A 14,930-nucleotide genomic window follows, 5' to 3' on the forward strand; every position below is an offset into this window, starting at 1 on the left:
CTGTTTAATGTGTGTGTTGTGACACACAATATATCTACTGCAAACTTAACAAAAACTATCCTGCCAAGATGTTGATTATTAATACTTCCAGAGTTTATTCACAGAGAACCCGAATCATGGTCTGTGTATTTTCCAAATACAGTAGATACATATGAATCATAACCCATCCTAAAACATGAGTCATTAAAATGTTAAATCAAAGGCTCCTTGTTGCATGTGTGAAAAAGCCAGGCTAACAAGCCACATCTGGGGGAAATCTGTCTTCCTCCTTTGCTTAAAAAATAGTTTTACAAAAAGAATAATGACAAAAACAAGACAAGGACCTATTTCTTTAATACCAGCAGATCAGAACATTTCCTCAAATGATATTAGCATGTGATGTTATATTTATGAGCCATACAAACAATAGAATTGTAGCTGCTGGAACGATCAATGCAATGCTGTGGATTCCTCAAGCCTATTCCTGTGTTGACAGGAAATGTGGGATTCTGCAAAGTAATATAAGATGAACTTTTTATCATTTAACTTCAGCAATAGAGGTTAATATAAATTCTGTCTGGCATCATCTTACAAATCTATACATACATCTACACTACCTACCAATTAGCATGCTTGTATTCTTGGAAGTACAGTAGAGTAAAAGCACAGATTTAGTCGCTCGTTGCTGAAGCTATATGTCCCTTTAAATTTGAGACATCTGCGTGCACACATGCTGCTGCTATCTTTAGCCAGGTTCTATTTATAAAAAATCAAAGTGCAGTCAGTTCAACAACACAACTCTATCCTGCGGGGCATGGGAAATCTTCACAATGGGAATGGCTCCATCATGCTTTTACATTGTTTTCAGGTAAAAGCTGTTTGACTTGGTTTATTTGTCTTCCCTGTATATTGTATTTAAAAAAATAATCAGTGCAAAGACGGATAAAGGTCCTGCATTGCTCAGACTGCAATAAAAACAAAAGCTGGGTCCTGCACTATGGCCACATTGCATGTTAAAGTGGAAGACAGCCTTTTTGCCATTGACAAGGTCTTGCTGTCAGAGAACTGTGAGTATTTCCATGCTCTCTTCGAGTCAGGGATGCGAGAATGCCAGCAAGAGGAAATTCACCTGCTGGGGTTAAGTGCCAGGGGGTTTGATATCATGCTTAAGGTCCTGGGAGGGGAGAGACCTGCTCTGGACTGTGATGAAATCATTGAGGCCGTAGAATGTGCCGCGTTTTTACAAGTGAAGTCGCTTGTCAAACATCTAATTAATTTAGTTAATTCCAATAACTGCATTGAGATGTATCACGCTGCCTCCACGTATGGCCTGCTGGATCTGTACCACAGATGTGCTCTGTTCATTAGGGACATGTATTCGGATTTAAAAGAAGCTTTGGAATGTCTTCCCGTGGATCTTCTGGACTATATTGACTCTCTCATTCCCAGTACATTTATTGCTGTTGGGGCCTATTCACCCACCTTTGTGCAAGATTCCTTGAGGTCTGTTTGCTATTTGGATGAAGACAGCAAGACGTGGAAAACCTTAACTGATTTGCCAGCTGAAGCAAGCACTGCCCTGGCAGGTGTCACTGTCTTAGACAACAAGCTGTACATCGTCGGAGGGGTCTATGGTGTCAGCAAGCAGGCGGTGGAGTTAAGTTTCTGTTACGATCCTGAAAGAAATACCTGGAGCCACTTTTCCAGCCCTCAGCAGCTTCGCTACAACCTGACGTTGATGGGACACAACGGTTACCTTTACGCAATAGGAGGAGAGTATGACAGAAGGATTATTTCGTCAGTGGAGAGATACCACGTCTCAACAGACACGTGGTCTTTTGTCTCGCCCCTGCCACGGCCTGCCGCTGGGGCTGCGTGTGCCCAGGCGATGGGAAGGATGTTTGTTTGCTTGTGGAAGCCAATTGACACAACAGACATTTATGAGTACGACCCTGATAGAGATCAGTGGCTTCTCATAACGACTTTAATAAGGCCACAGAGTTATGGACACTATATGGTGGCCCATAGGGACAACCTTTACGTGATGCGGAACGGCCCATCTGATGATTTTTTGAGATGTATGATAGACTGTTTTAATATTACCACCCTGCAATTGACGGTGATGGCCGGGCAGTATGTGAACAGCAAAGGCGCCCTGTTCACATCTGCGGTCAAGGGGGATTCTGTGTTCACAGTAAACCGAATGCTGACCCTTGTTTATTCTGTGGAGGAGAAAATGTGGAAACCCAAGAAAGAAATGCAGGGCTATCGATGGTGCGGCTCCTTGCTGACATGCTTCTTGAGACTACCAAAGACGAGCAGTGATGACCTTTCCACTGACTGTATAATCCACACAGGTCAGCAAGAGCCAGAGGATATCAAAACCTAATGTGAGCTGGACCTGAACACAGCCACTACGTACTGTCCCATCCTCTTTCTGGTGCACCAGGGCTTCTGAAGTTACAATATGAAACAGCATCCCTGACAAACAGAAAATACACGGACTGGGTTTAGAAAGGAGGTTTGACGTCACCTGCCTGTATGAAAGGCAAGACTGAAAGCGAAGCACGAAAAGCAAACAAAATATCAAAAACTGCCATTTCAGTTAAGGCTTCTAGCACTTCAGAATAACTAGATGGTCAGACAGGCCTCAGTCTACTTGGGTTAACCAAGGACACATGTTTCTGAAAATCACAGATATCAGATATAAATGAAGTAGTGCAGTCATCTTTTTTTAAAGGATGTTGCTTGTTTTCCAAACAACAAAGCTGTTATCTCCAAAACACATTTACTTTCCAATAGCCCTGTGTAGAGACATATTGCTGAATAATCCTATAGCAGTTTTCTTAAACTCCTGTGTGAAAATTGAAGTGTCTGAAATGTTTCAATTTATTCCCCACAACACTCTCTCCTGATTGACTCCTGAACTGTTTGTTTTTTTGTAGGCGACGACGGAGGCACGTGTTTCCCACTGCTGTGCTCAGTGGCTTCTTCAGTTTTTTTTTGTGTGTGTGTGTATTGGCTTGTGTAGATTGTTTGATACATGTCTCCCTGTACTCTCTGTGAACACGGAAACAAATGTTCCAAACACTTAGGCCATTAAAACTTCCTGTTTTCCTGTTTTGATAACCAACACCTCATTTTATAAACCACAGGTCCCTGGAGTCGACATTCCAGAAAAAATCCAGTCTGATTTCGGTGGCAGGGCGTAAAGTCTCTGCAATTACCAGAGCACTTTGGCAACGATTCTCTTTCAGTGTTCAATGTGTGATGTTAGTTGCATTGGTCCAGAAGTAAACACTGCTGCAGTTGAATTATTTTACTGGACCAACATAGAAGTTGAAAATACACAAACTTGCAGGTGCAAAGTGGATTTGAGAAGAGCTAGTGTAGAAGAAAATAAAGATGTTATTTGGTTGTGCTTCCTTTCTGCTAGTTCATGCTTTCCGTTATGGCAAAAACAAAATGGTCCAAGGGCCTGATTAGCTAGTCAGTTGTGTTGTTAGGTTTCCTTTATTGCACTACCAGTCTGCTGTTTTCATTTCCTAGACCTGTCTGGAGGTCTGCAATATCGCAGAGTCTAAAGTGCAAGAGCTTTTACCTGTAGGAGTTATTGCATTTGATGTACTGTACATTTCTTTGCTAGTTCCTTGCTAATAAATCATTTGCTGGAGAAGGAATGTAACCTTAAATAAAGCAGGTTTTTATTTTCTCTTATTACATTATATAAGAAGCAAGCTAATAAATTCTGTGCAAAAAAATTCCATCCTCCAAGGAAAATATGGCCGGGAGATAGCTGTTCTTCATGCGGGCTCTTTACAATCGGAGTGTGGGTGTGTTAATAATAACAACATGATAAAAGAAAAGCCAGCAAATCGCAAGATAGAAATCTTTAATAGACTCTTTTTTTTTTAACTTCCTCAGATGTCCTTTGTAACAACACTTTTGTTAGGGATTCCAGTTAATTCTGTAAATCAATCCAGCCTGTAATCCTAAACATACAGTTGTAACAAGACTGCTTTTTGTGAAATTAAAAAAAAAGACCAGTAAAATGTGTTATAGGAGCGATATCATCCAGAACTATGAAACATTAAATAGTACTGCATATTAAAAAAATTGGCAAAAATAAAAAAGAAGAAAGTGTTGGTGCTGCATGAACCGATTATTCAAAATCATGTGAAGGTCATTGGTGTTGATTGTGCTAGTGCACCATTCAAAGTGAAACCAGTGAAGAAACAGCTGCTTTTCTTTAGAGTCTGTGGAGAACAGCAATCCACACAAATCCAAGCAGCTTCACTTATTTCAGTCTGAATAGTAAATTAGCTCAATCAACACCAAGGACCCTTGCCAGATTGTCAGCACCTGACTTCTGTGAAGATCTCTACCAAATCAAATAATTGGTTTGTTCAGCTCTATTAAGTTTCTTTTAGTATTTCTAAAAGTAAAGGGGTAACATGAAACCTCAGTTCTTTAAGCCACAGTGCTCATATACTGATGGATTCAAACCACTCTGTAAGTGTCATTAATATTTGTGACTAAAGGAAAAAAAACATGCTTGCCAAGCACTCCAATTTCTTGTATGACATTTGAGCCAGCTAGTAAAACAAAACTCACAGTAAATGTAATGGATTTATTTGATTCATATACTACTGATCACAGTATAATACACTGAGACAAGGTCCAATTACAGTCATTTCAATTTCAGTAATAATACATTTTATTTCTTAACATACAAAACAAAATCACATTTTTAAATTCAAGGTTAACATATTATGATCAACAGGAGATCTGTAAACTAAAGCCGATTGTCAAAACCTGGAGTGGGTGAAAGTGCTATGCAATAGGAGTCGGATTGCCATCCCTGTACAGTACCAGTTTATAATCATTAAAAATCACAAACCATGATGAGGCGTACAATGTCAAGTTACAGTATATAGCAGTATGAAGCAAAACTGTAATACTGAATTAGCACTATAGTAACCCTTAGGTTATTTTGATACACAAAATTAATAACACATTTTAACCAAAAGGGCTGACACATAGAAAAGCAACAGATATAAGTGTGTGAACAGTAGTGGTAATGTAAACCACTTGGGGCTATGGTTTCATTTGCTGGTACCTGCTGCATGCAGTTTGATTGAATTATTCCACGCGCATCATGAGTTCCTCCAGGGCTCGCTCCCTGTGGTTTTCATGAACCAGCAGGACCTCCTTGATTTCGTTCTGCTGAAACCCCATCTCATGAAACTGAGTCAATAGATTCAAGAACTCGGCAGCCTGCAACAACAGAAGAAATAAAGTCAATGAAAATCGGCTGAATGCACAGTAACCCGTTTAGATTCCCGGAAAACAGATCGACGATACTTACAGTGCGATAAAACCCAGATAAAGGTACGCTTCTTGGAAATGTTAATCTTGAATTAATCTTGATTAAGTGCTTTTCATAATTGAAAACAGAACGACGTGGAATCTGGGGCATTCTGAACATGACACATTGCCTTGTTGTTCGAGGTTAAGATTAAAATCACTCCAATATATCTTTTTTTTTTTTTTTTTTTAAACATTGCAATTTCTTATAATCAGTCCCTTTATTACTCAGCCCTTCTGTTGCGTTACTTATAATTGAAATGCATTTTTAAGCTACGTTAGCTAATAGAGTTACAAGGCATGAATATGTCCCAAAGAGGCCCCTGCTTATCTTAACATTTAGTTTGGATACTGTATACTGATGGTACTGTAATTATTAATCACTGGTTTTAGTAGAAATAATAACTTTCTGTATATTTGTAAAATATTTCCAAAGAGGAAGTGTAACTCCCATCCCAACCAAAAAAAAAAAAAAAAACACTAAATACTGTATTTTTCTGTTTAATTCATTTACCTCATATCCTGATAATATATTAATTCAGGTATACCCAAGCAAAACCCAAATACGAAAAAGATTAAAGTACTTTAAAAACACAACTAGAAGTCATGTCGACATTTAAAATGCTCCCTTTGCTTTGCAGTTTGGTCCGTTCCAGGTTTTGCTCCGAGCTTAATTAAACAACTGTAGGTCATTAGTGCAGGTGTGAGCAAGTAGGCCTTTAGCTAAACTTGGAATGACTCCAAGAAGTGCACAATAGGAAGCGTATTCCCAGCCCTGCGAATCCACAGGGATGAGACGGTCCCGTTAAGACTCAGGCTGACCTTCGTCTCGCTGTACTGAAACATCTCCAGGGCCTCCTCCACCTGCACTTCTTCATATCCCTGTTTGCAGAGTCGGTCACAGGCGACGAGGTAACCGAGGATCTAGAGAGAGGTGACAGGGTTACTTACTGCACAGCAACACAAGCTTTCTGTTGTAGAGGGAAGGACTCCTCTCCCTCTGCTCAATACATTCCTGAAAAGAGAACTTTTAAAAGAGCAATAAATACATATGGGTTCACGTGTCTGTACATGGAATTGTAGGAGATATTAACTTTTACTTCAGGGCAGCATCTGCACACCACATAGTTTCTTACCATTTCTGTTAACATAATTATTTAGTAAATAAAAAAGGTACAGAATTGAGTGCAGCACAATGTATCGTTCTTGATATCTTCTCTTCATGACACCCTCTACTGATAGTTTGCTGCTGGCAGGGTCTTTGGGAATACAGCATGTTAACATTCACAATCTAAATGGACTTTCCAACCCATTCCCTGTACAAATCAGCTGGCGCCAATACGGATACAGAGCCAGTTAAAACAGGGCTGCTGAGTTTGAACACCGCACCTGAACTCCTGAAGGCAACACGTTATTTCCTGTCCAGTCTGTGTAGGAGGGACTATACCAAACTGCACAAGATAAAACGCGCCCTCTTTTCCCTGACTTCCTGTTCAAAACACACAAGGTTAAAAAAGACACTTCCCGGAGGTTCTTGTCTTCTGCGAAAAACGATTCCCATCAGTCCAACAAACTGTGAGTCATTTGGACTCGAGGGAACTGCTGTGTTAAGCGGAGAACAGATAATAAATCCCAGATTGTGGAAGGAATAGCTATTTTTAATATTTCACACAAGCACCCTGCGTCAGAGGTGGCTAAGCAGCCTAGGGGATCACTGTAGCGAACACTAAAACACTGGACAATAAGACACATATCCTTTCAGTTGTAATTTGTTTGACTAGCCACCTTCACCTGACCTAGCAATAGCTCTTCAAATCACTAAGATTAGAACACAGCAGCGATGTGGCTTGGACTAAATTAAATGCAACTGTAATGTGTCGATTGTCCAGCAGGTGGCCAAAGAGTCATTAAAACAAAGACATATGGGGTTCTTCTCCTGAAACCCAGTCTAATGTCAAAGTATACAAAAAGGTGAATTTATTTTAATGGTTCTCATTTCTGAAATTCAAGACCTTGTGCCCCGTTAAACAGTGCTTTCAGTGCTTAATAAAGGCTAGGATGTTCCAAACCTGGTCGGGACTCTGTTTCCCAATCTTCTGGAGAGCCCAGATGGCCGCGTGCATGGGATAGCCCAGGCCAATGACCGGCTCCAGCAGGTCTCGCTCCTCCTGGCTGAGAGCTGGCAGTAGGTCCGCCGAGGACTCTGGGTAAAATGTGTGGGAACTGAGGGGTCGAGAGGCAGAGGGAGGGGGCGGGAGGCAGGAATAGGGGCTCAGGGACTGCAAAGCAAACAAAACAGGAAACCTTCAGTGAACCAGTGAACCGAGAACAGAGCGCGTGTTGTACTGGGACTTGGCAAGATACATGCTTGTGTTGATCGAACTTTGATGTTTTTTCCCTTTCTGAATTAAACTAAGCTTCAGTCCTTATACTGGCGTCAGGCTGTTTCATAAGTCCCTGCTGTAGTGCAGGATAGTGCACTTTATATAATACAACATATTTTTCAACACTGCATTGTGTTGAGTTTTACTTATTAATAAAACTTCACATACGCTTATGCCTGCTTCTTATGTTGTGTTATTTTGCTGTTTTATTATATTATATATTACGCATATGTATATTATTCTTACAGTTCAGTGATGTAAATAAGACTCCTTTGCATAGCAGTTTTACCCATGCTAGATTTTACTACAGGCTTGATTCTCTACAGTGTATAGGTTACAAGCACAGGTGAGTCTTATTAAACTTGTAGTAAAACCAGGAAAAGATTAAACTGCTATGCAATGGGAGTCTTAATTCCATCCCTGTAGTTCATGTAATGTTTTGGAAAATGTTTATGCTGCTGTAATGCCCTATGAAATCTGGACAGTGATTTATGTGTGAATTATTACATTTAGACATTAGTTTTGCTGGCATAAAAAAAAAAAATAATAATAATATATAAAATATTCATATAATTATAGAAATGATAAAGTACAGGGAAGCCAGATAAACTGTAAAATAGACCATGTTATTTTTTTTAATCTTGTTTTCCTAATGCAAAATCACCTCCTTATCACTGCTTGTACCATTCCCCTGAGTATTTTTAGATCTGGTCCATTTATAGTCAGGTTGGCAAAGAGTAAAGTACTAACCCTTGGTATACAATAATCCCCTGCAGACCTAGTTTAGTCTTTCCAAGAATGACACCATTCAACCAGAGAACTTAAACTTTAGCCCTAAACTCAATGCTTGTTGTCTATCCCATAATACTGTACTATGCAGAAGAAAAGACTTCCAACTTGCGTAACATTAGCCAGTAACTCATATGAGAACATGCCTGCCTTTGGATGGTTGAGCATTGAGCTGTTTTTGGTTAATTTTATTTTTATTTTTTTTAACTGGACTACCAGAACTCTCCCTCATATTTCCCTAAGTCTGGATCCTTACCGGGTGTGTGGGTTTATGGTTCCTGATTGCAGGAATATGGCCGGCAGTGGCAGGCCTGGGCTGGAGGTGTGCTGATGGAGGGGATGATGGAGGCTGTGGGGTGGGAAACCCCAGAGAGGAATTGCGGCCGCAGTGACACAGTGGGAGAAGCCTCCTCTTGGTTCTCCTCTGGTTCTGGCACAGGGGACTGCTCACCCGCTGTCTCTCCAACACCTCCAAGTCATGATACGAGGACGGCTCTAAATACAGGGAGTTCCTCCTTTGTCTCGGTGAGTTGGTGGGAGACTGGTGGTTTAACAGGAAAGGAAAGGAACCCGGTCTGAAATCTTTCAGCCCCTGAAACCTCCTTTGAAACTGCCACCCGTCTTTCAGCACTGGGAACCTGCTCCTCTGTGCCGACTCGTAAGACGATGGCCTGATGGACAGTTCCTCCCTGTCGTCGGACGAGGAGTGCTCGTCATCGTCAGAGTAACCGCCGTCGCTCTCGGAGTCCGACATCACAAACTTGGCCCTGGGGGGGCCCAGGTTAAAATCTGCCGCACTTAAACTCCTCTGCCTCGGTGCCTCAGCAGGGCTCCAGCACATCCCTTCCTCGGCGTTGGAGAACACCATCCAGTAGGGGGGACAAGATGGCACGGCCTCGGGTGTGCTCGTCTCTGCCCACTGCAGCACCCACCTCTCCTGGGTGAACTCGTACTGCAAGACAGCACCACAGCAGACAATAAGAAAGCTGCCCTTACTTTTATATCTCAAGCTGCCCTCGTCCTCCTCAATGTTATGGTAAATGTAACAAGATGCAATTCTCTCTTACTGCCTTTACACAGTCAAACTTGTCTGGATGGACCTACCAATAGTCTGAAGAATCAGTATGTATGCTTATAACTGCCTCCCGGGGGCGTCAATGTAGACCGGTGGGCCTATACAAGCGGTCTTTAAGTAAACCGTTTCTAAGTATTGATAGATTCAGTTATAGTCAGTCCTGCCCTTGATAAACATGCCCTTGAGTAGAAACATGTTTGCATGTGAATCTCACGGGGAGTGAAGGCTCAGTGGCAATGCTGTGACCAACGTGACGGAAGATCAGCAAAGCAGTTTATTTTAAGTCTGAAGATTAAGGCCAGTAAGTCTGTAGCACAGCAGCTGGTGCGTGTTATTGGTGGATTACAGAGAGATCTGACACCAGCTGTCTGCCCCTGCTAAATCTGCTGCTTCGGTTCTTCTAACGCTTTATAAAAAGCACACAGAGCCCAAACAAGCTTGAGTGGAACTCATATGGAAGACTTGCACCTGAGCTTGATAAATAAATAGGACACATATCTGGCATCTGAAACTTGCAAACTGGCTTTTAAATGAGCTGCATTAACTGCAGGTGCATATCAGCACTTAGGGTCTAGCTTTCACGGAGATATAGAAAGCCTCCATATACTTTTCTGGCACATACAATAAAACAATATTGTTTTCTTAAGCCTTACCAACACTTTATCCCTTAGAAACTGCAAAACTAACAAGAATTTGTACTTCAGTTCATATAAACAATCTTCACTTATGCATGGTGGGTAACAAGGGCCCAGAACTACCCTCACAGGTCTTAAAGGACCTGCTTTTTGATAGAAGGAACAAGGAAGTTATTCATGTATGAACATTATAGGGTCTGACCCTTTCAGTCAATTGTAATGCGAATTTAAATACTTTCACACCCACTGAATACATTTGCTGTGTGACTTTCACGTAACTCGTGAGTGAAGAATATTCATGCAGTATAATATTATAATTCATGATTATAACATTTGACTTATGATGGGATTTTAGTGTTCTGATCAGCAATCATTATTACATCATCATTGGCTGGTTTCACACACTCTGATTAGCACTAATCTTGGACTACCTTGTGTTTCGTCAGGCAAGCTGGTCCAGGATTCGAGTGAATAGGGGTCCGTGAAGCCAGCCTTCAATGTTATAAGAATGGTATAAATAATAATAGAAAAATTATAATAGAAAAAACTACTACTATTATTATTATTATTATTATTATTATTATTATTATTATTATTATTATTATAATAATAATAATAATAATAATAATAATAATAATAATAATAATAATAATAATAGCTTCTTTATAATAATTAAGGGATTAGAAAAATTACACTAGTAATGTATCATCGAAACATTATTGAAGTAATTAGTTATTTCTTGTTAATTAAATAACACGAATTCGTTTTTATACTGTATGCATCCTTAAACAAAAGTGTAGCGAGGTTACATTATAATATTGTATTTAGCAAAATGCTTTGCAGAATGAGTTTCCTTGTTCCCTCTATGCAGCTCATTTTAAACAGATGAGTGAATTGAATGCCTGGTCCCTCTCTCCCAGAGATGAATCCAACACGTTCCTCCGAGATGTACACTTTCGTTTATTATGACTTGTGGTGTTGTCCGCTCGTTCTCATGGCTGGAAGATTAACAAGACTGTGCGGAGGCAAAAACTGGCTTATTTTTAGTTGGACCGGACAGGAATGTATAATATTCAAAGCTTTCCACTGTCTCTCTGACACAGTGATGTAAACAAATGAATCACGAATGGGTTTATTTCCATATATGGAACTTTTATCGCTTCAGCATAATTAAATGAACTGGGGTTAAACAAGTGAAGAAGCAGTTGGCTGTTGGATGGCAATGAATGTTTCTTGAATAAACAGATGGTACCATGTCACCACAGTGCATGTAGTGTGGTGCGGCACTGCCAGACTGCTGTGCCACCTCATGCTCAGGGCTATTCAAAGAATGATGACAGAACATGCAATCATTATTCATACCACCGCTATCTTGGGACTTGCAAGCTTATATCCACACAAAGCTAAAATTACCATGGGAACGACCTTGTTTCTATGACATTGGTCTCTAGGAGGAACAACATAAATAAGCAGAAGTTTGCCGACAATTTGAAAACATTCCTGGGTAGAAGGATTTCTTACAAACTTATTTTCCTTTAATGAATCTGCTCCAAGCGGTATATTTTTGCGGGATTTGTACATAAGAATAAATAGTGTTTAAAATAGCCTACCCAAAAAGAGGCTGCATTGCTTACTGTTGATTCTAATGGGATTTTTACTTGGCACTTAGTGCTATCTGGGGGGCAAAAAACACAAACATTTCAAGATTTATTTTAAAGTTACTAATAATATTAGCTAAATAATAAGCGACGAATTAAAAAAAAGATTAATATTTAAGAAAAAGAAACCTGTTTCAGCAAGTTTTTTTTTTGTTTTTGTTTTGTTTTTTTTACATTTTTTTTAAAACAGGATCTGAAAAAACGAAAATATCATTAAGCAAAATCCTAGCTACAGCCGAGATGTGGGTGTAATGGAAGAATAGAGAGCAGCCCTGTGAGGTGCATTATTAAGCAGTTCTATGGCACAATTCAATGAAACCTCCAGAAATAGGACATGCCCTAGCCTGAACTCACACCTGCTCTAGCAAACATGCCAAACTATTTTCTTGTGTAGACATTCTATCAGCTCTTAACTGGAAACACGTGTCTCCTAACCTCTCTGGAAAATTGGATTTTATGCTGCCATAAGAAAACAGGGAAACAAGAAGGTATTTGTTATTCTGAGTGAATCCTGAAGAGTTTGTTCATTAGCCTTGTAGTTTTAACACTGTGATCAGATGCGCAATCGAAATCGCAAAGTCCAATTAGGATTCATTTAGCTGGATAGGGTCATATCAATGCCACCTTTATTCTATATTCGCTTATTCTTCACTCGTTTTACAAGAGCTCTGTTCTGTTTCCAAAGTATGAATTATGACCATTAAGGACGTAGCTGGAAAGATGGACGGCTGCATGGAAATACGAATGCCAACGTTATAAAAATGCCTTTCTGTTTTCCAATAAAAAGTATCGTTAAACACACCGCTCAAAGCATTCTCACAGTGTTCTGCAATCACCTGGTGTGCATTTATAACCCTGCATTGTATGCAGGAGACCAAACCACAAAGACATGCCAGGGCGCTGTATTCATGCTATACATTATTATTATTATATAGAAGACTAGAAATACTAAAAGAAACTTAATGAATGAAGTGTTGTTACGTTTCTTTTACTATTTCTAAATGTAGCACTTGAGTGCTTCATAGTTTGTTATACTGACATTGATATGTATCTAATTAAAGTGACTTCATATTAAGATAATCTATACTGTTATTCTTCCTTAACTATATATTATAATAATACAGTACAAGGAGCTGTAAGATTTCATCCCACTTGAGGTCAGAGCCTGTGTCGTAGCTCCCTATGCGATATTCTATATATATATATATATATATATATATATATATATATATATATATATATATATATATATATATATATATTAGTTTGTGTTGTTCATCAGCTTGATCGATACACATTGCCGGGGTGGATGACTCACTTGTGTTTCGTCCAGTATGGAGAGGAAGTCGGGGATAGTCAGATCTGGAGCTATGACCGGCTTCTCCTCCTCCTCCTCCTCCTTCGATTCTTCAAATCCAGCCGGGATCCTGAAAGGTACCTCGTCCAGCCAGTTCATTATTCCTCCTGAGAGGGTTTTCAGCAACAAAGAAGGCTTTGTTAGAAACCGCAGATCAAATGGCACACCATGAAAGCTCTCAAAATATTTAGAGAAATTTACAATAATCTGGAACTACCGCCCCAAACACGGTCATTTCTACCTTCAATTCTTTACATGCAAGATTGCAGAGGTAGACCTCAGTTAATGGTTTTATTTATAGATTTTGAATGGGACTCGCTTGTCTCTGCAGCCTGACAAAGGAGAACAGCAGCTTTTTCAGCACACGTGTTTGTTGGTCTGGCTTTGTAAGAAACACCTACTTAGTTGCTTAAGACCCATGGTCAGCAAACCCTACGTCTTCACACCACCTGGCTGTGTAACCTGACATGTGGCACACCTCAGCTTAGTGGAGTGCTCACCCTGCTATTGCGGTACATTTTCCAACAGGTGGTCTGGTTAATATACAAGCAGTACAGCAATGCCATAAACAACGACTATAACATTTACTTTTAAGCATTGACTTAACTGTTTGAACAATGTACATAGTCAGTATTGAGTAGTATTTAACATTCTATATATTGTATTTTTCTTTTAGCTCAAACATGAAATTGACTGTTTAAATGTTTTTGCAGTTACAAGCCCCTTTACCGCAAGCTTGTATGTCCAGTGATTAACTTAATTGTCATCATTAGTTTAAAAGTCAAGATATGACGCTAGTTTTCTACAACACAATGCTAGAGAGAAATCGTATCTTCAACAAGTCTCCAGGTACTGTATAGGGCCATAAGGAGCAAAGGGATGGAATCCTAGAACAGTTTATAGCATCGAACTTTCCATGATCTCATTTGTTTAAATAATAGTACTTGTCCCACTTGAGATTCACTTACATGAGATGACAAAAGACATTCCCATCAGTCCTAAAGTGTGAGAATGTACCTCAGAATAGTCTCCTAATATCATTTGTAAACAATAGGCATTTCAGAGACTCATTTTCACAAATTACAGTTGTTTGAACTCATAAAAGATTAAGTAACCTTACGCATGTCTTGTCTGGAAACAGAATTCCTAGAAGCCCCACAAGTTATTTCCTCAATCACGTAGCAGGGAACCCACTGTACAATAAGATCATGTTTTAAACAGGAGATTATGGTTGAGAAAGGTATTTCAGTAACCACAGAAGAGATCTGATATAAACAAATAAGAATACAATCTGATATAAATGAACCTGCCTGTTGGGTCCTATAATGGAGCTCCTTGTTCTTGATTCAGCCGTGATGTTCAGATCTGGTTGCTTTGTTTTCTTTGTTGGCGGACGTGCTAATAAATGCGAATTCTTCTTGAACCGTTAATCCACTGACATAACAGGAGAGCCAGCATCTTCTTAATGCCAGCTGAGACGCATGCAAACAGGTAAGATACCACGTGGACTTACATAACCATTAGCTATTGCGTGTAAACAAAACGTATTTCAACTGCAGACAGTTTACTAGATCTATAAATATAAGGAAATAAATATTTGCTGTGCATTTGAAAGCACTTCTTGTAATAGCAATGGACAGACACACACACACACATCTTTTGTGGTCAAGTTCATTGTCTTTTATT

General features: G+C 39.7%; 2 protein-coding genes across 4 annotated transcripts; one reads left to right on the forward strand and one right to left on the reverse strand.

Moving 5' to 3' along the window:
* Positions 1 to 122: 122 nt before the first annotated feature.
* On the forward strand, positions 123 to 4,094 carry LOC117428525 (kelch repeat and BTB domain-containing protein 13-like). The gene has a single exon (XM_034047637.3). It carries the CDS (start codon positions 977 to 979, stop codon positions 2,366 to 2,368), a length of 1,392 nt encoding a protein of 463 aa, XP_033903528.3. The 5' UTR covers positions 123 to 976; the 3' UTR covers positions 2,369 to 4,094.
* Positions 4,095 to 4,594: 500 nt separating this feature from the next.
* On the reverse strand, positions 4,595 to 14,749 carry LOC117428541 (ubiquitin-associated protein 1-like). 3 transcript variants are annotated; one of them, XM_058995317.1, is made up of 6 exons: positions 14,555 to 14,749; positions 13,206 to 13,351; positions 8,776 to 9,471; positions 7,416 to 7,625; positions 6,169 to 6,270; positions 4,595 to 5,256 (listed from the first exon to the last, which is right to left on the reverse strand). In XM_058995317.1, exons 2-6 carry the CDS (start codon positions 13,341 to 13,343, stop codon positions 5,122 to 5,124), a joined length of 1,281 nt encoding a protein of 426 aa, XP_058851300.1. In that variant the 5' UTR covers positions 13,344 to 13,351; positions 14,555 to 14,749; the 3' UTR covers positions 4,595 to 5,121. The 3 variants fall into 3 exon arrangements, with proteins under 3 accessions (XP_058851300.1, XP_058851299.1, XP_058851301.1); XM_058995316.1 differs by lacking the exon at positions 14,555 to 14,749 and adding an exon at positions 14,365 to 14,503; XM_058995318.1 differs by lacking the exon at positions 14,555 to 14,749 and adding an exon at positions 13,486 to 13,662.
* Positions 14,750 to 14,930: the final 181 nt, after the last annotated feature.

Source organism: Acipenser ruthenus, chromosome 21 (assembly GCF_902713425.1).
Source record: "Acipenser ruthenus chromosome 21, fAciRut3.2 maternal haplotype, whole genome shotgun sequence".
Lineage (NCBI taxonomy): Eukaryota > Metazoa > Chordata > Actinopteri > Acipenseriformes > Acipenseridae > Acipenser > Acipenser ruthenus.

Bases quoted from the DNA above. Each gene is read 5' to 3' on its own strand.
- LOC117428541 (XM_058995316.1), bottom strand. The intron at 7,626-8,775 runs GTAAGGATCCAG...TTTGCTTTGCAG, and splicing joins ACCATAAACCCACACACCCG to TCCCTGAGCCCCTATTCCTG. The intron at 6,271-7,415 runs GTTTGGAACATC...ACCTCTCTCTAG, and splicing joins GGAAACAGAGTCCCGACCAG to ATCCTCGGTTACCTCGTCGC.
- LOC117428525 (XM_034047637.3), top strand. From the start codon at position 977: ATGGCCACATTGCATGTTAAAGTGGAAGACAGCCTTTTTGCCATTGAC.